A 21,233-nucleotide genomic window follows, 5' to 3' on the forward strand; every position below is an offset into this window, starting at 1 on the left:
TCTAATCTGGATGCCTTTCATTTCTTTTTCTTGTATTATTATACAGGCTAGAACCTCCTTCAACTAAGTTAAATAGAAATGGTGAGAGCAGGCATTGTTATCTTATTCCTGATCTTAGGTAGAAGGCATTCAGTCTTCCTTCAAAAGTATGATGTTAGCTATAGATTTTTCAGAGTTGCTCTTTATAAGGTTGAAGACATTCACTTCTATTACTAGTGCTAAAAGATTCTTTTTTAATTAGCAATATTAGATTTTGGCAAATGCTTTTTCTGCATCTACTGAGATAATCATATGGTTTTTCTTTTTTACTTCATTATATGGTGAATGACATTTATTAATTTTCAAACTTTAACCCAACTTTTCATTTTTGGCATAATACCCACTTACTAATATATTATGGTTTTGTATATTGTTAGATTTTATGATTCATATAACAGGTGGTAATTAATGCCAGGTGTGTGTTGGTAACCCTTCTTCTATAGCACCCTGTGCTTACCTCTGCTGGGGCACTTATACCTGGCTCCTCCTCAGGTAGACTTGAGCTCCCTGAGGACAGAGGCCAAGAATCCTTAGGGCTAGCACTCTGTCTGATAATTGGTAGGGCTTAGTAAGTATTTTTTGAAGGGTTTGAATCATGGCTCTGCTACTTACAGGTTCTAAAAGTAAGTAAGTTGTTTAACCTATAAGTGCTTCAGTTTCCTCACCTGTAAAATGAAGAAAATATCAACCTTATAAGTCTGTTATAAATACTAGAGGAGATAGAGAACATTTGGTACCTCTATAAATGTTAGTTCCCTTCCATCATATTGAATTGAATATAAAATTTGTTAGGAAAAAAGAACTATGGATAAAAATCCTTTCAGTTTTTTGAAAATCCCAGCAAAGAAAGATCTTGGGTCCCTAGTGAGGTCTCTCATCTTCATGTTTTTCTCATTTCCTTTAATAATTATTTACTTTGCATTTATGCTTCAGTGCTATACTTAAAACAGCAAATGGGCAATCAAAATCCTTTAGTCTAGAGAGATTAAAAAAATATTATGAAAACTCTGTTATAATCCTTGCTAATGCAGTTAATAATCATAAAAGAACATCTGACAAAGCCCCAGATCCATTCCCCAGTTTTTCATCAAATCACTGGACTGAAAAACTGAAAAGTAAATATTCTCTTCAATATTGAATCTAGTAAAAGTCATAAAACACATGGAATGGAGCCTATTTTTTAATTTTGAAAAATAGAGTTTAGTTTGAATGCTAATTAACCTAATTATTGGCCTGGCTTAGGAATAACATTTTAAATATTTTCTTCAGGTTTCTTTTTATCCCCACTTTGTAGTTAATAGAGTTTCTTTTCTAATTATATTGAAGACTTTTTTGAAAGGAATACTTAACTGATTAGTAATTTCAATTAGAAAAATGCTAGATGGATTGTTTCTTTTAAATTGCCAAGAGCAGAGAATGAAAACTATATGTATGTGGCAATATTCATTTCCAGCCATTAATAACAAACTTGAGTTGCCAAACTAATAATTTAACATTTTGCTAATAAAGAGATATTGAAATGGTGATTATTATAAACTTATGTGGAATGTTACAAAGCTCTGCATAGTGGGGGGAAAAAGAGTTGAGAAGCCTGGGTTTGATATCTGGTGCTAACTCATTTTGTCACTTCAGGCACGACACTTAACTTTGGGCTTTAATTTTCTCATATGAAAAATGAGATTGGACTAAGTTTTCTGCCTGCTTAATAACTTACGTGATTCTAGTTATGTGCATATGAAATGAACGATGGTATCACTTGTCTTGATGGAGTGGTGGGTTAGTTGATGTATTCCCCCAAACGAAAGAATCCAGTATATGACCTTATCAGTTTGACTGTGAGACAAGCAGAGATGTACCTGGTATTCAACAACTGACCGAAGAAAGTTAAGGTTTACATACACCTTAGGTTAGTAATGGCCACATACTTTACAAAGGGATTCCCATCAGGATTATTTTAAAATCATGATCCCTGAGTCCCATTTTAAACGAGAAACTTTTTAGGAAAGTATTAAGGGATAGTAGCAGAAGTCTGTCACCTGGACTTTCATCTCCACTCTGGCACTTACAGTAGCTGGTGAACAGTGGGTCTCTCTGCAACTCTTTCCCCACCTGTAAATGCAGGAGCAAAATTCCACAACCAGTGCTGCACCTGGTTTCTAAGGGGGGCTTTCTTGGGACCCAAGATGTTACACTGATTGTCTTATGTCTTTGGAAACTTTTGATATTTAGGTTAAAGGGATTTGGGCCCAAAAAATGAACTCAAACTGATGACTTCCTTGAATTTTCTGATGGGTACTGACTCCAAATATATGAAACAGGAAAGGTCCCAAAGCAGGTTTTTATAATTTCTCTCCTGGTCTGTGAGAGCCCTCTACCCTGACTCTCTGTATCAGAACCTTCCTTCTCCAGCTGCTGTTAAATTTGACTTTAGGTACGTCTGAGAACTCTCCATTGCCCTGAGAACCATGACCAAAAATATACTGATTTAATTTATTTCATTTCCACATACTTTTAGCTAATATGCTTTTCATAAAGCTAATGAGATAAGTAATTGCATTTCACTTAAAATCTACTTAATGTTTTCATCTATGTGGATGTTATATTTAGTATGTATTATATAGGTAACTGTCTTAATAAAGGCTCTTATTACTTTTTAAAATTAATAAATTAAAAAATATAAGCCAAGAGTAATTTTAAGCTATAGCTTTAGTACCCCAGAAATTTGTTTCTCAAAGACATTAATTGCTATTTATATAGTTAATCTGGCAGTGACTCATTAAAGAAATACATTTCTGTTCTCAGGTCATCTTGAAAGCACCGATTTTAATCATAGCACTTGCCTTCAGACACATTTCCTCTCATTTAAAATTAATAACTATATAATAGGATAAAATCTACCATCTTGGGAGGAAAGCCAAGTAAAACAAGAATGAAATATTTTTGCCCCACGTTAAATCTTCCCAAGTCAGGCACAAGTCAAGCTCAGAAAGGGAGAAACGTCTCAGACGGTGCCAGTGTCACCTCTTACCTGTGTTTTAAGTATGTGTTCCTCACATTTAATTAGGATTTGGTTGTTGTTTGTTAGCATATGGTTTTCATTCATGTCTGAGGATGACGCTGCAGATCACTTCCTAATTCACAGATATGCAGACATAGATGTCAAATATCCAAAAGATTAATCTTCAGGGTATTTTCCAATCTTTTCATGGGGTACAAAAATATTGTGTGGTAAATGTATTTCAAAATGGGTTCAGGGCAACTAGAAATAATTTAAAAGAAACTTTTTTTTTAGAGTATGTATATCAGTTGTGTCTTCCAATGACAGTCTCCAGCTACAGTTATTTTTTTTTAAAAGTATGGATAAAATATACAGGTGCTGAGTTATGTTGCTATGGAAACGAGCTGGGCCTTTGCTGGGCCTTTCTCTTCCATAAACTGGGGGTAACATGATCTATCTCATAGGAATGACATGAGGATGAAAGGAGCTCCCAATGTAAAGTACAGTGTCTGCCACGTAGCGAGTGCCTGGTAAATTGTAAATATTATTTATTAATAGTATTTAATTTTTGCTGAACTTATTGCTTTAATTTATCTCTTCTAAAGGAAGATTTTTAAGGTCCCTCCCCTTTTTTCTTGTGATTAGCTGATACCTTATGTTCCTGCTTAGACTTGGGTAAAGTTGTGAATTGGGCAAAGATAGAGTTAGGCTCACCTTCCAGCACATTTTATTCCCTCCAGTCCCCTGGCATCTGCCCTAATAGTTCTCATCAGCACCCGCAAAAGGACCCATTTCTGAAAGCTGTGGTTATGGCCACATTCATCACAGCCCCTTCAAAGTATAGCAGATATTGGCTCCCATGGCTCAGTGAAGGCAGCTCAAAGTAGATGAAAGTAACACAGCTGAGACTCATGAGGTCTTGATTCTTAACCAGTTGGTTGATTTCTTTGGCTAAGTTAATTCACTTCTTTGAGACCCCAAACCTACCATCTGTGGGTTCTTGTGAAGATTAAATTATAGTGTAAGTATAAGGACTTTTGGAAAAGACTATGCAGACAATCGTTATTATGAAACCTCATCTTTAACACCTCAGTTCAAACTACTTCCTCTACAGAATTGTTGCTGACAGAATGCGGCCCCAGCCCCACTTCCCCACCCCAGACAGAGCTAATCATAGTCTTTCTTGTACAGACCCCTGTCATAGCATGTTTGTTTGCTTTTCTGCCTTCACACGTTAGACATCCTTTGTTTTAAATATACATGTTTCAAATTGGTATAGCTGATTTGTATGCTACCATGTGTTGTGTTCTGCCATGTTTCCAGTAATGTCATATTATTCTCTTTTCCTCTGATATATTGAAACATGCAGGAGATGTAATGATTTCAGGACTGGGTATGTACTGATGTGGAGGTTAGTGGTCACACCTCCCCAGGGGCCTCCCAGAAGCTCTAAGACCATGTTCTATTGAGCTCTGAATACCTTTGGCTACAAACACAGTATCTTATACACAGCAGGAGATAACAACAGTTGACTAAATAATTGAAAGAAAATTATTTAATTAGGGACTCAGGAAGACCCAAAACTTTCAAAATTTAAATGAATCTCAAACAGTAAAAATTCAGATTCCATAACAAGAGGTTACAAATCACACCAGGGATAGTGCATTGGCCATTCAGTATTGTTTTAAGTGCTTTTCCGCACAATAAAGTGTGAAACTAGAAATGAACTATAGAAAGCACTCCTTGTCAACATTTATCCATGATAGCAGGTTTTTTTTTTAAAAAGATAGCAAAAAAATGTGTTGTTGTTATAGAGTTCTTTCTGTATTTAGATATACGTGTGTATGTTTTGTATATATGTATATGTTTTAACTACAATGAACTTTGTTAACTTTTGTTGTCATGAATTTACCTTACATATGAATTCAAATGAGTCAAACTCTTCCTGTGTGGTTTGTTTGTTTTTCCCTAGTAGTCCTGTCTTAAGTAACACGGGGTCCAGTCTTCTTTGAATTTTCACCTGGCTTCATAATAAAGCTTCATAGTTGGTTCTCACTATCTGAATCACACTGAGGAAAGGGAAAGGATTGGACTTTAATTTTGCAATTATTTTAACCTTGGCCAATGGCAACTTTTTTAGTTTCCCGTGTAGGTCAGCAAATTAAAGTTGCGATAGCCATAGAAATCCTACTTCACTGTGGGCCTAGCCTAGAAGCTGTGAGTTAGTGAAGGAGTGAACCAGGGATCTCAGGCCGAGTATGTGTGAGGACCCTTCCCTCCTCCTGCTGCTTCACTGAGAGGTTAAGTGGACTGACTTATTGCACCCAATCCTAAACGTTTTGTGTGCAGAAAGAGCTGTATAAAGCCTACGTGTTGTTGACAGAGGACATTTTTGGCATCAACTATCGTTTCCTTTCTTTTTTGGCCAATGAGGAAATTAAAGTTGTTTCCTTTCTTTTCTTTTAGAGTAGTGAGTCCATGTCTGAGAACTGTTTTGAGAATTTTATTTCCACGTTGTAATCTCTACTTAATCTCATTCACAAAGATTTGATTTGTATATCACAAATTCCTTTTTTCCTCATAAGATAAGAGATGCTTGTTTGGGCACACTTATGTGGCAGGCTTACTCCAGTGTCCCCTTCTTTGTACCCTTACTGCTCTTAGCCTCTGGCTGGTTTCTCACACGTGCCAACGTCCCTGGCACAATGAGTAGATAGAATTGTATCTCCTTGACTTTATTTGCTAAGTGTCTCCACTGAGGAGTCATTCCTCACCTATTTGTTGTAAGATGTTACTAATAAATGTGAAAAGTCTTGAAGTTTCATGATTCTTTTTTAACACATAAGAATGGATTCAAGGTTATCCCATAACAATGTCACTCTCATTCACTTGCATTGCATTGGGAATAACCTTGAGTACGCCCATGGGAAGGTATCAGGAATAGGAATGTAATCTGTCATGTGTTGCATGGACGGAGGGAAAAAAAGGTTGAAAAGCTCACTGGTAGAAAACAAGCTCTTTGATAAAAATGTCTGTGTCTGACTAACTTTGTAAACCCACAAGGCCTCACATGATGCCTCCCACATAGTAGGGGCTCAATACATTTCCTGAGTGAATTAATGAGTGCACTCCTATAAGATTAACACATACCCCGGACCATTATTCTGAAGAAGGAAAAAAAGCGTGGTATTTTGGGGTTGTTTTTGGCATCACATTTCGAAAAAAGTGAATTTCCTTCTTGTAAAAGGCTTCTATGGGTAGACATTGCATGGTGCTTTGCTCACTGCCAGTCAGTACCACTGTCCAGAATCATTAGGTGTAAGGGTCACTTTCCTAACCCACCATTGCAGTATCATGCCTTATGCTTTTCTGCCTAGGTGGTTCTGGTAAAATTGTTATCACAAGTTATTACCCTTAAGTCTAACCTATTCTGAAAGAATAGGTGGCTGATGTTGTCATTTGAGGACTGAGAAATATTTGTCTAGACATTTGATCCAATCTGTATTTTTATTGAATGTGTAATTGGCGAGAAAATAGCAAAGACAAATTTAAATGCTTGCATCTCTAACCTTGTCACAGCGTTTGAGCATTCATTCATCATCATTATCTTGGATTCCTGCAGCCAGCAGACTTCATAGGAAAGCAAGCACTGAAACAGATTAAAGCCAAGGGGCTGAAACGGAGACTGGTCTGCCTCACCTTGGCAACAGACGATGTTGATCCAGAGGGAAATGAAAGCATCTGGCACGAGGGCAAGGTGAGTGCTGAGGACCTGGCCGGGGCCGCGGCTGCTTTTCTGCAATAGAAACGCTCCTTGTCTTTGTTTCCTTTTAGAGTTCCTTGCTATTTATTTCTCTATTGGTGGGACGACACTTTTGATTTGAGCTGACTTTCAAGAAACAGAAATCAGTTAGCTAAAAGGAAAATGAAATGGTACTCATTTTTGAAAACATAAAATTCTACATGCTTTGATGAAAGGAAATAAACTCAAGGACTTGCAATACATGGGACAATTAGGAAGGCACGATTTAGAGGGTAAAATCATCTCCTTGCTCACCACGTCCGTATCTGCGAATGCAAGAGATGGGTTTCATAAAGCATTTGGCATTCTGATTTAGCTTTTTTCAGAAGAGGTCAACTTTAACCTTAATGCATTAGCAGAGAAAAATTTCCAAATGAAAACATCTATGACAAGAGAGGGTCGACCCTTAGAAAGCAAAGTGAAAAGTGGAAACCACTTGGTTCTTCAGGAAGAGTCAAATTACCTGCTTTTCACTTTTGGAATGTTACATTTCATTTCTCTCTTGGTATTCAGTAAAACCAGATAACTTACCGATAAGATCATTTCCTCCACTTTTTATAACTGTTTGTAAAATCCAGTTTGATTCAAGAATTTGCTGTTTTGGCTGGTGTCCTCAGGCAGGTATGAGACACTCAGCTTAGACCCTGGGGCGGGCACTGGGCCTTCATCTACGCAGCGGCTCCATATTGAGCAGGGTCTGTTTGGTCAATACCCAAAGGCTCAGAGGTTCCATGCCTGGGTTTTTTCTCATGCGCTGCAGCCTACTTGATATTTGCTTCCATTTTCCCCACCTCTTCAGTGACAAAAAGAGCACTGGAGTTTGGGAAAGCCAGTGGCATCAAATCTCAACCTTTGGATTACTAAAGAAACAGCCATTTGGGCTGAGGCATGGGTCAGTTTAACCTAGAACCGTCTATAGCGTTCTTAGTATGTGCTGGATAGTTTTCATGTACTTGCTCATCTAGTTTTACCACCCCCCTCCCAGATATGTAAGATCGTCTTCATTTTAATGAGCCTGATCATTTTGATGAGGCGTTGGGGCACAGAGATGTGAAGTTATTTGCTTGAGGTTACACAATGTGTGATTGGTGGAGTTGATTTCTGACCCCGGTGTAGTTGGACTGTGAATGGCTCGTCCTTTCTTCGAAGCCATGTTGAATACTCCAATCTGCTCTCTTTTCTGTCTCTGTTAATGTGCCACTTATTCTTTTTAGCACTTAGTTATACACCCACAGCTCTTTTACGTCTGAGTAGCAGGTGAATGTTATTAGACGCTCTGAAGCCAACAGACTTTTCTCAGATCTCGAGCTCTTTCTTAAATGCCTCATCTTTCATTGTATCGAGTTCATTCTTCTCTTTGAACCATTCCTACTCTTACCTCACTATCTCCCCTTCCTCTTTCTGTTCTAAGCCTCTGGTTCAGCCCTCTTTTCTTAATAGGCTCTTCTTCCAATTTCAAATTTGCCTGCAATGTCCACTGATAAGCACCTTTGCCATGAACTAACTGCCTGACCTGAACTTAGCCTCTCTGGGCCTCAGTTTTCTCATCTATAACATGGAGCCATTGGAAGAGAGAATGTCTAAGCTTCTTTCCACCTCTAATTAATTTTTCCTGAGTTATTATATTGCCCCCACCTCATATTTCTTTTGCTTTACATTTTCACTCTATTCTGCTTCAGCTCTCTCAGTCTTCCTAATACTTCCACCAACTTTCTGTTTTCCTGGACCATGGAATTACAGATTATGTTATAATATTCTGTAGGCAACCCCACATCACCCATGATGAGCTGACAGATGTTTAGCTATCGTAAATATGATGATACCCAAATTAAAGGTTAAAAAACCCTGGAAACCTATACCTTAAACTTACACAATGTTATGTGTCAATTATATCTCAAAACTGGGGGGAAAACCAGGGGGAAAACCCTGGAAACCCAAGTTCCATTTTTTAGTTGTATTCCCTTTGCCATATCTGTGCATTGAGTTCATATGGTATATTGTTCATCTTTCCTACTATATGTCATCTGATTACAGAGATGTTCGCCCAATTGTATGCTCCTTTATTAATAATATAGCCTCTTAAATTTCCTGATAGCAGCTTGTCTGCTCTTTGGTGCTTAGTAGGGTCATTATTTTATCGTGCAGATGACCCTCTTCGATCCTCTTTATACTCTGGAATGATATCCAATAGTTTTTGTTTTTTATATTCTGACTTTGTCTGGACTTGTACTGTCTTTGTTATTAGGTTTTCATTCTTGCAAATAGGGTAGACTTCTAAAATACTCTGTGGTACTAACCCCAGGATTAGAAAGAAACTAAAGGAAAAATGAAAGTAATCTAGAACAAAGCAAAGCCTTTGATAAATATTTTAAAAATAGCATTCCCAAAATAAATATGCTATTTCTTTAATTTACCAATGAAACAGGGTACAAATGTATTCATGTATTCAACAAGTTTTTTTATTGAGTGTTTACTATGTGCCAGCAATATTCTATGCACTAGGGATGCTGTAGTAAACAAACTAGGCAAGAATCTCTGCCCCCATGGAGTTTAGATTCCAGGGGAGGGAGAGAGAGACAATGAACATAATAAATAAAATAAATGGCATGTCAGAGAGTGATTAGTACTCTGGGGAAAAGTAAAACCCAATTGAGACGTGGGCAGTGCTAGAGGAAGGGATTATGATTTTAAATAAAGTTTAGTTTTTAAAAATTAAGGCATAAAAGTGGGAATGGAAAGGGCTTTCTTTAGTTATAAAAGCAGCTTTGCTGGGAAGTAAGTATTGAAGAAGAGGTTTTTGAGGAAGGAAGTTTGGAGAATTTAGAAAGTCTTCTTTTTCATTATTAATAAACTAAACCACACAGGGACAGGAAAAGAAACAATATATCATCCAGTTTAAATCATGTTACCTCCTTTAAAGGCTACTTACCATGTTATCTTCTCTGACTCAGTTAGAGGCCTGGTTAAGTCTCATAGAGAAGAATGAGAAAAGGCTAAAAATAAATGCAGCTTGTTTATATTGGTAAAAAGGCCAGTGTTTGATTTCACAAAGAATATGAGAATGAGAATCTCATATTCTAGGCAGAGGATGAGGGCAGATTCTTCTTGTGACTCACTGAGCAAAAAGAAGCAATGGATTCAACTGAATCTGGAAGACTTTAAGCTAGAATGGTATAAAATTTATGCTAGGGAAAACAGTTCCCTGGAGATTTAGCAATAGGATAAAAGGAAAGGTCAGACTTCTAAAACTCTGAGGTACTAACCCCAGGATTAGAAAGAAATTAAAGGAGAAATGAAAGGAATCTGGCACAAAGAAAACCATTTGATAAATATTTTTAAAATAGCATTCCCCAAATAAATGTGCTATTTCTTTAAGTTACTAATGCAGACATAACTGCAAGACAATCGCTGCTGGGTTTTTAAGAGATGGGAAGGTCTGAGGAAGTGGTGCACACAGTTTCTGAAGAATGACTGTGAGGTTTTGACCCAGTGGGTTAGGAGATTTGGCTGAGACTTGCTCAGGCCACTCTTCCTGTTTTCTTAAGATGCCCAAGCAAATCAGGTTAACTTTTCCTGGGCTCCAAACACAGATCTCTGTTTTACAGACTGGGAAGTGAAACCAAAGTTACCAAGAAAGTCTTTCACAAAGCAATGATTAAAACTCACACCTTCCTGACTCAAATCCCCATCTTATATCACTTAATATGATCTAAGAAAGAAAAGCAATTGTAAAACGTGTGTGCAATACTTTGGAAGTTAATAATCTGCAAGAGAGGAGCTTTTTACTAACGAATGCATTCATGTTTGTTTGTTTTTTAAAGCAACCCATTCTTACCATAATAAGTTCGGAGATGATGTGGAGAGCTTCTGATTTGGGGTTTCAATGAGACAGTAAAAACTGGGGCTATAAGATAGGAGTCTGTGTTTAATGTCATAAATGTGTTAGCATCTACAAGCCCAGATATTCTATAATAAGACTGTTGACGCTAGTGGGCTCTTTGTAAGGCAGCTGAAAGATCACCAGGCTGATTCACATCGTGAATGTTTTGGGGCACCAGCTACAATCGACCCAATGTGAGGCTGTGAGGATTAGTGCAACGTTGTGCAGCCAGGAGAAGCCATTCTGAGCAGGGCTATAAATCATATTTTGCTTTTGTTGTCTTCCTTTTACATTTTTAAACGTGGTGTCTTAACCTGACTTTTTTTTTTTTTTGCATTTTAATCTGTTTTTTCTTCTCTTTGATCATTTCCTTCGGATCTGGTTTCTACTAATCCTCTTATCTTTGAATCAGGCTTGTTATATAGATTTGTGTGTGTTTGTGTGTCTCTGTGTGTGTAGCATAAAGCTTTTGTTTTCATCTCCTAAGTTTTGAATGCTTGTTCAGTATTGTTCTCTGGTTTGCCATCCAAAGTTATCCTATTTCCTCCTCCTTAATTTGGGTTGTTCACAGCTAACTCCATGTCTGGAAAGTTTCATCCTCCATCTCTACCTGACAAATTTCACCCAGCTTCAAAGTGTAGAACAAATTTTAACTTAATTATGTTGACGGCATTGACTTCCTAGTTATATTTTCTTATATCTCGATGTTAATTCCTCAGTGAGGCTGGAAGCTTATGAGGGTAGGAACCAGGTATCTACTAATACTCTAGAATGTCTAGCAAAATGTTTTGTACATAGTAGAGCTAGAGAGAGGTAAAGTTAACATTAATTTAAGTGCCCAGCAATTGCCAGAAATTGTTAAATGCTATCTATGTATTCATATAGAATGTTCATTTCACATTGACTATATATTAATAGTTTAATTCAGCACTATTTGGCAGACCATTTTCTGAACCCCAACAGGGACTGTTGACTAATTTGGATTTTCAGATTTTCTCCCTTGTATTTACAATTGCCATGCTAGTTTGATAATAGAAGAGAAAAAATTTTTTAAGTTTAAAATGAAAGTAATCTAGTCTTCCTATTAGATCTCTTGGCATGAAACTGCGCAAAATACTGCCAACTCTTAAGACACTGGGCGTTATTATTTAAAAGTAGAAAATGTCAAAGTACTGTAGATATATGCTTTGAGAATTACTTTTCATAATTCATAAATTTTCATTAATTTTCTCAAAAAAGTGAAGTTTTCCTCTTGGTGTTGTATGCACAGATAGCATAGCATAAAACTGACAGATTGTAAGTTGAACCTATATTTTAAGTATTTTCATCTGGAGAGGAGGCGCACAAAGCTGTGGCTGAGATACTGGAATGGCGGGGTCTTGTTTTTCAGGTGGTTGGCAATACGACATCTGGAAGCTACAGTTACAGCATCCAGAAGAGTCTGGCTTTCGCATACGTCCCTGTAGAGCTAAGTAAGGTAGGACAACAAGTGGAAGTTGAACTATTAGGCAAACATTACCCAGCAATCATCATACAAGAACCCTTGGTATTGACGGAACCAGCCAGAAACCGGATTCAGAAAAAAGGTGGAAAGGACAAAATTTGAAAAAGACCTTCAGCAGTTAACTGACTTATGGTTGCTATATGACTATACTCAAAATTATAATTGACTTGCAGGGGAAACCTAGAATTCATTTCAGAAATCATCAAAATCTAGATTTAGAAACCTACTAAAACCTTTCTCCTGTTTTCTCAGCAAGATAGAATGATGGATTAGTGATTTACATTGTTGTTACAAGTGAAGAAATTTGAAATAATGTTTGTATTACTTTACATTGCTGCATATGAAATTTAATCAATAAAACATTTAGGAGTTTGTTAATATACAATCACTATTACAACTGAATTAGAGGACATTATATAATTGGAGGAACATGTGCATATGGTTCTTATTAGCTGAAAACAAATTAATAAATTATGTTTTACATAAAAACAAATGCAATACTATCAATGGATTCACTGCGTTCAGAAATATTTCCTTAGTTGACAAGAATTAGTTTTAATTGTTCATAAGGTATCTAGGATGAAAATAGTAAAATTTAATATTGATATATAACATTTTATTCAATTCTCTGAAATATTTATTTTCTTAATGACTTCCCTGAAAGCAGCTTTATAGAACATTATTATTGTCCTTTCAAAGGTTGTTTTAGAAGAGAAATTGCAAAAAAAATAAAAAAACAGTCTTCCAAAGGAAGCAATACTTGTAAACCTTCTGAAATGAAGCTGAAACATAAATAGATTGTGCCAGTACAAACACTGTTTGAATACTGAACACCTCTCTTTGGGACAGAATTAATGCAAGTTGACATCACATTGTGCCGTTCTGAATATCATTTCACAAAGCATTTGACAAAACAGGTCAAACAAGAGCTTAAAAGCTGACAGGATTGCCCTTAGTGCTGTGGGCAGCAAGAAAAAACAATCCATTTAGAAAGAATTCTTTGATACACTTCTTGAAATTATTTGGGTTTAGGTGACTGAGTAAATCAATTTTTTTGTACAAGGTAGTTTATCATTTATAATTTGTTATATACTTGTTACACAGTTATTGAACTTTGCCTAGGTATTAAAAGAAAGCTGAATGTGAAGCATGATAAGATTCTGTAATTAGAATAGATTTTTAAATAATTTATTGCAAGTTTTGAAAAGGTGTCAAATTTCAATTTTTAAATATTTCATAAAATTAATCATATATTAGTACTCTTCACCGTGCTATTAATTTCTCTTTGGTATGTCCTCTTAAATAAGCAAAGGAGGAAATCCCTTTGGCAACGAACATTTCCTAATTATAAGGAATTGTCTAGATACTATATCTTAGTTCTGGTATTAGGTGCTGATTAAAGACTGTGGATGGGAAGCAACAGGTCTCACTTCCTGTTTTCTGCCTTTCTGTAGTCCTATATCCTTAGACTATCTATTTACTATCTCTGGGTCTCTCTTCTGCAAAATAGGCTCTTCCAGGTTTTTTGTGTTGGTTTGGTTTGGTTTTTGATGCTATAATAACAAGAAGCAATAATGAAAGTACAACATTGAATTCATATCATACAGTTAATATAGCACTAAAACAGATGAGTAAAAGAATAGAATATTTAGATAAATATTAAACATTTAAAGAAATCCTACTCACGGTACATAAAAGAAGTTTACATACTGATTTCCTTTAGAAGTTGCCCTCATTCCTTCTTTTGTTGTATGTTGGGTGCTGTCAGGTTTTGTAGGTCACCCCAGCACCCCACTTCCACCCGGCCAGTGGTCCTGGCCTAGGCACCAGTTTTGCCATCAGCCAATCCAGAGGCTGACCAATAACCTACAACACAATTTGGCCATGGAAAGATGAGTCAAGTTAGCAGATTTCCTCCCATGGAAATTTGAACTGTGAACCATCAGAGAATATAACCCGATTAATACTAAAAGCTATAGCTGAAAAGATGCTTAGAAAGAGAAGCCTGGAAGCCTGGAAGCCTTGGGATGAGGACAGTTCCTGATAAGGAGAGAGTTCCTGAGAGACAGAGAGAGTGAAAGACCAGTTCTGGAAGATCTCAGCTCTTGATTGCCTATCAGCCAGTTCTTAGGAAAGAACCTTGACTCCAAAGAGCCTGCCAAAACCACTAACCTCTGGAAAGTGGACCATGTACTCAGAGAGGCCTCAAAGGAATTGGCCCAGGATTCGTGTCAGCTGTGAACAGCAAACAACAAGCATACTTAAAAGTACCCTCGTGATGTGCAGGAGCCGTGTCTACAACTTAGAAAAAATGTTCTCAAGAATGTGATGGTGAATGATATGTGTTTTCTTCCCTTAAGCTCGGAAAGCTTGGAACTGCAAAAGCAGTTTCTAGTCAACACGTTATCAAATGCTTATGGATGTTATGTTACTAATGTTCACATTCTAACTGAACTATATCTTTATACTTTCCTACTGATAGGAAAGATGACAGGAAAAAAAAAGAAAACATTTTAAAGTATACTGTGTGGGATATGAAATAGCAGACAGATTAGATTTTGGAATTTTAGTGAAAAGATTTTGTGCATATATGAATTAAACACAAAGAAAGGTTGACATTATTAGGAAGCAGCTGTGAAAGGAAGAAAGTTTCAGCTACACATACAGCATCCTTTAGCCAAAGTCTTAAAAAAGCAGAGGATCAAAAATGAAGTTAATCATATTTTCTTCTGATGAATCTTCAAATAAAAACGATGAAGTTAATCATATTTTCTTCTGATGAATCTTCAAATAAAAACGATCGTCATGTCTTTGTTTACCTCTCTGCCATTAGTGAATCTTTAGAATACTTCAGTAGTTTATAGAAGCTACATTGTGAATTATAAAAGGGGAACACGTTACTTAATTATATTTTCTTCAGGTATGGATGTTGGAAGTATTAGCATGCCATGAAGCATAGAGGTGGCAGAGTAGTTTAAAGGCTACTGGACTGAAAGCCAGAAGACTTGTTTTACCCAGCTCTGCTCGCAACCAAGTACAGACTACATAACCATCTACCAAATTCTTTCCTGTATTTAAAGTTCTCTGAGTAAGCGCTTTCCTTAGTAAAGTGTTCATTAGTCTCTACATATTCCTCAAGTACTTACTCCAGGCCAGGCACTGGAAAAGCAGCTAACAAACATAGTCCCTGTCTTTAGGGAGTTTGTAGACTAGAGAGGTCAAGCATTTAACTACAACAACAAACAGTATATTTAGTTACAAACTGAGGTGTCATGAAAGCCAAAGGGAGAGAGCATTTTGAGAATGAAAAGATGGCAGTAAGTACAAATTTTAATTCATGCATGAAATATATTACTGATTTTGAATAATATATTTAAAATTCAAATTTCTTCTTAAATTGTTAATTGTGTTAAAACTAAAGAAAGAACTAAGAAAATATAACACTACATCAGTGATACAATTTAATAGTTACCTAAGTTGTAACTTATTAGTTACTGGACAAATTATTTACATAAAATATTATATCAGACTCTAATCAAAGAAACAGTATGAAGAAATTGTGGAGAGGCAATTAACTATGAAAAAACAAAATCTAAGGAAATGGTCATTTATTCAGAAAGAGTAATCAAATTTCAAAGAATGCCAGCAGAAACAACAAAAGATGCTAATCTTACATTGCACGAAACTATCTGCAAAGATAACTGGAGAAATCCAGCTATACTGTCTATTAAACATTACTATATAGGAAGAACACACATATAGGAAGAAGATTCATTTCAGTGAAGTCACTGCAAAGCTTAAGGCTTAAACACAGAAATTTGACTTTGTTATTCACAGACATTTTATCACAACAGACCAATATGTGGATATGTTTTTCTTTTTTATAAAACATTAATACAATTAAAAATATTAACCCCTTGCTTTTTTGTACTAAGTATTTATTTATATTTTTCTACTTTGTTTTTTTAACTGATATGATTATATAGACTCAGTTCAATAAGAGAATATCTTCATTCTTTATATTTCTCTTCTGGTTATTATTCATTTTATTTCCTGATTATTACTGAAAAATAATCGTGTCGTATGAAAGAGGCAGGGTTTAAAAACTGATCTTCACTGAACCTGGTCATCTCCCTGGCTGGTCATGCAAGATGGCTTCTGCACTCCACTCCTGGCTCCGCACCAAGGACGCCTGTAACGGCTGGGCCTGGCACGGTGTCTCTCTCCATGTGGCCTCTTCATGTGACTAACTTCCGGGTAGGTCAAAGGACGGGACTTCACATGGAGAACAAGTAAGGGGGCTGCCACGGTGATACTTGGACCATACAGGGAGGGGCTGCCAGTGGGAGCTGGAACCATGGAGGAGGTACAGCTATACTGCTAAACATGCTACCCAAAGCAGAGGGAAGACGAGACACCCCTGGCTTCTCTCTTCCTCAACCCTCCAGTTTCTCACTGCTGCCTCCCATTGGCTGAACCTAACTGGAGTCAAGGAGGTAAAGGAACCCGGGATATGTAGTCTGTAAGGTGCGTCCCCCACCCCCATGATACAGAGCAGAACAGAGAAAGATCACAAAACGGATTGCATAGCAGTAGACAATGACTGTCATTCAACACCAGTGTAATCCATTCAGCCCTGGCCAAGGGGGTCAGGTCAAGAGGTGCAAACATGGCTACTAGAATGAAGGGAGGTCATGGGATGGACTAATATATTTAAAAGGGCAATTTAGGTCATTTTTTTAAAACATGGTATATTATAACACGCAATATGCTATCATTTAGATTCAAATAGAAAAGAATTTAAATATTTAAATTTTGTTTATATACATATAGACTGTCTTTGGAAGAGTAACATTAGTCTTCTGGAGAGGTTGAGACTTACTTTTCAATGTATGTGTTTTTAATTTAAGAAAAACTGTATGTTTCACTTTTTAAAAAACTAATATATATATGTACATATATAATATAACATATTAATTGCACTTTTTTTATCCATTAAGAATAGGTTCTTATTTTTTGGTCATACAGGATGACTTTATGTTTTAATATACTGTTCACACTGGTTTAAGATATTTAAGCGTGATTGGAAAGAGTTGGCTTAAAACTGCTTAAGACGTTGGTATGCCATATAAAAAGTTCAGTACAGAAAATATGAATGCAATTCAGTTGTACATAATATATTTTGTGTGAGCATTAAGGCTCAGGCTGTGTGAGAGGTAAGGTAAAGGAAAGAAGAAATGACACAAAATGCAAGACTAACGTCCTGTTTCTTAATTAGTCGACACGGTGATTACATGGGGGATACACTTTGTGAGAATTCACTGACCAATGTAATTTTTGTGCACTGCCTTATGCTTTAAAAAGTGCTATGCCAAAATCTTTATATACGAACGGTACTATTTTCCACTCTCTACTCTTACCTAGTTGGTTTTAAGAAGATGGGAGGTGATAAGTAATGGGCAGGATAAGGGGCGGGGGTTCAAAGGAGTTTCAATTTAGTTGGCCAAAACCTTTCTTAGTATCTAGATTATCAATTTCAGAAAGTTGAAGAATTTTAGACCTAAGAGAAATCTTTCATCTTGTTTTTTTTTAATCTGATCCTTTCAATACACACACATACACTAACACACAAAACAAAACCAACACTAACCTGAAGTGGCATCTTAGACAGAATTACCTTCCTGTATATTCTTGGAAACTTGACGATTCTTAATGCAGTGATAGTAATTAACACTGATATAACTTATGCATGTAACTATTGGCAACTAAAAGAAGGGTAAAAGAATAATAACAGTCATCTGTAAGTCCAGTATATGACCTTACAGGACTTGGAGACCTTCTTCCCCTCCCTCACTTAGCTGTGGTAGAAATAAATCCATTTTAGATCAGTTTCCAAAACTCAGTGTTTTGTGAACATAATTTAAGAGCTGACATCCAGAGTAACAAAGTTTGGATATTCTTTCTGATGTTCAAATCTATCTCCTTCTGAACTATTTAGGGTAGTAATGGAACAGTATGTAACACCAACCACAATTTACCACATTGAGTTAGTGAACTCAGGTTTTCTAAGAAAGAGCTTTTGCCATTCTTATCTCCACTCCAACGGTTAAACATTTAGAGATAAAGTGTTTAAAATTGCTTAGTCTTTGTATGCAATAATCATTATATTCAAAGTCACTGCAAAAAAACAAACAGGTTGAGAGAAGCATTGAAACACACATATGCTGACTTCTGAGCATAGCTTATAACTAGTTAGCACCATGCCAAGAACCAGAGGTTCTGCAAACTGGAGAAACCCAGAGGCAAAATCATCTATTTGATTTTCATAGTGCATGACCTTTGGGCTTTACAAACATGTTCATTGAAAGATATTTATTCTTGGCACATTGTTCTTACTTCTAATGCATTTTACTTTTTGTTTCAATGTAAATTATATTATTACTAATAAAATACTATTAGAAATAGATAATATATCCAGAGACTTTAAAATTCAGGCATAAAAGATATATGGTGAAAAGTTAGTCTGTCTCCTCTACGTGTCCTCCTCAGTTAACCAGTCTACTCAGAAACAACCAATGTCACCATTTCTTCTGTACCCTTAAGATGCTCTAAATATGTAAGCATCTCTTTCAATCTATGAATATAGGAATATATTTTTAAGCAAATGAAAGCATACCAAGCATAGTGTTATTTGCCTAACTTTAAAATTTTAATGGTATATCTCAGAGAGTATTCCAGATCATCCTTTTAAATGATTGCAAAATTAATTTGACCAGGCCCAATTATTCACCTTTTCTAACAAAAATAAAGCTAAAATGAATATCTTCATGTATATTATACTTCTCCTGGAATATATCTGAAAGATAAATTCCTACAACTGGCATCACTGCGTTAAAGTGTATGTGCATTTTGACAAGTATGCAAAATTATTCCCCTGAGGGGTTGTGTCAAATTTCACTTCTGTGATTAATGTATGAAAGGCTTGTTTCTTCACACCCTACCCAAAGCAGTGAGTTATCACTATTATCCATGGTCAATTATTGCAGTTTCCATTTGTATTTGTCCTTTTGAGTAAGATTGGTATTTAATCATATATTTAATGACCACTTATCGTTCCTTTTCTGTAAACTGTTACATTCCTATATTTTGCCCATTTGAAAATTGGATGTTGGGGTCTTTTTTGTACTGACTTCAGGAGTTAAGAGATTTTAACTATGGGTTAAACAGCTTTTGTGTGGGTTAGAATACAAATCAGGTGATGATGTATCTTTTTTATGTAAAAAATATATATATCCAAGCACCCCTCCTATCAAACAATTAAACCATCTGTGGATTGGGAGCTGCTTTTATTTCAGTCCTCATTTTTGCATCTTCTAACTGATTGGAATGGTTTTTACTGATATGATTATGTACTGGGAAAACCCTTTAAAAATCAATGATTAAACTAACCCAAACAACAAAATAATTCAGTATGTGGCAGAATATAAATTACCATACAGAAATCAGTAAACCGTATGTCCACAAATAATAACCCATTAAAAGACAGAATTGTAGAAAAGGCCCCATTTCAATAGCAACAGAAAAGATAAAATACTTAGGAATAAATTTAACCAAAAACAGTGCAAAACTGATATGAGGAAAATTTAAAAACACTTCTAAAAGACACAAAAGTAGATCTTAATAAATGAAAGTTAACCTTTGTGTTTAAATAGGACATGAACTTAATATCATAAAGATTTCAGTTCTCCTTAAATTAATTTATAAATTTGATAAAATTACAATAAAAATACCAATAAACATCTTTATGGAACTAGACATGTTGATATTCACATGAAAATGTAAACATGCAGAGGGGAGACGGCACACAGGGAAGGTGGCGAGCTCCCTTTAGTCCTCGCCCGGGGGTACACAGCTGTCTCTCCCTGTGTGTCTCTGACGTCCCCCAAGTTGCTGTCCCTCTGCTGGAGCCCAGGCACAAAGTGCACAGATCCCTTTGATGCATTTCCAGTTAACCAGGCAGATGAGAACTAGCCCCATTTCCAGGGTGTGATTGGTCTGCGGACGTTGGGCAACACGTGCCACATGAATGTCATCTTACCGTGTCTCTGCAGCATCTTGCCGCTGATGGAACACTCTTTCTCTGGAAAGTACATTACTGCTCTTCAAAAGGATTCCAGTGAGGTTGCCACTGCTTTTGCCTATGTGATGACAGACATGTGGCTTGGAGACTCAGACTCTGTCTCACCAGAAATATTTCGGTCAGCTCTTGGCAACCTCTACCCAGCATTTATGAAAAAGACACAACAAGATGCTCAAGAAGTCTTGACTTATATCCTGAATGAACTTCATGAAGATCATAGGAGAAAACATCGATCCCAAGAGGCCACAAGAAGGTGACTACCAATGAGTCCTCCATCATCACCTGGCAGTTTGATGGGCAGCTCAATTATAGCATCACGTGTTTCAAGTGTGAGACGTACACCTACAAAAATGAAGTCTTCACCATCCTCTCCCTCCCCTTTCCATCTGAATACGAGTGCTCTCTTCAGGACTGACTCCAGTGTTTTCTCCAACAAGACACACTGACCTAGAATAACAAAATTCACTGTTCCTTTTATATAACCAAGCAAGAAACAGCTGTGAGGACCAATATTTCCAAACCATCCAAACTAATGTCTTTCACTTTAAAAAGTTTGACGTTTTGGATATAGTGAAAAGGAAACTGAGAACAGACATTCAGGACCCACTCACTAACTTGGATCTTACGCCTTATATTTGTCCAATTTTTCAGAAACATCGTAAATATAACCTCTGTGCATTGGTCAACCACTTTGGTGAGCTGGATGGTGGCCACTGACCGCTTTCTGCAAGAACTCACCACAGCCTGGTTTAGCTTTGATGACACAGAGTCAGTGCAATTCCAGATATTTCAGTTCAAACCGCTACAGCATATCTCCTGTTCTATAGCTGCGAGCCCTTTTCTCCACCCAGACAAAGATGCAAGAGCTAG

The 21,233-nt window shown here is 36.5% G+C and overlaps 1 protein-coding gene and 1 pseudogene across 2 annotated transcripts in view; both read left to right on the forward strand.

Annotated features, from left to right (window-relative positions):
• The window catches only part of DMGDH (dimethylglycine dehydrogenase), a 62,967-nt gene extending 48,249 nt beyond the window's left edge, over positions 1-14,718 (forward strand). The window contains exons 15-16 of the mRNA XM_081054003.1: positions 6,660-6,794; positions 12,110-14,718. Coding sequence (XP_080910129.1) covers positions 6,660-6,794; positions 12,110-12,325 — 351 coding nt within the window. The 3' untranslated portion in view covers positions 12,326-14,718. The remainder of the gene's footprint in view (positions 1-6,659; positions 6,795-12,109) is intronic.
• Positions 14,719-16,580: 1,862 nt separating this feature from the next.
• LOC308499744 (ubiquitin carboxyl-terminal hydrolase 50-like) lies at positions 16,581-21,233 on the forward strand (annotated as a pseudogene). The gene is made up of 2 exons: positions 16,581-16,589; positions 20,255-21,233. The product of its transcript is annotated as a ubiquitin carboxyl-terminal hydrolase 50-like (transcript).

This window comes from Rhinolophus hipposideros (assembly GCF_964194185.1).
Source record: "Rhinolophus hipposideros genome assembly, chromosome: 7".
Taxonomy (NCBI): Eukaryota; Metazoa; Chordata; class Mammalia; order Chiroptera; family Rhinolophidae; genus Rhinolophus; species Rhinolophus hipposideros.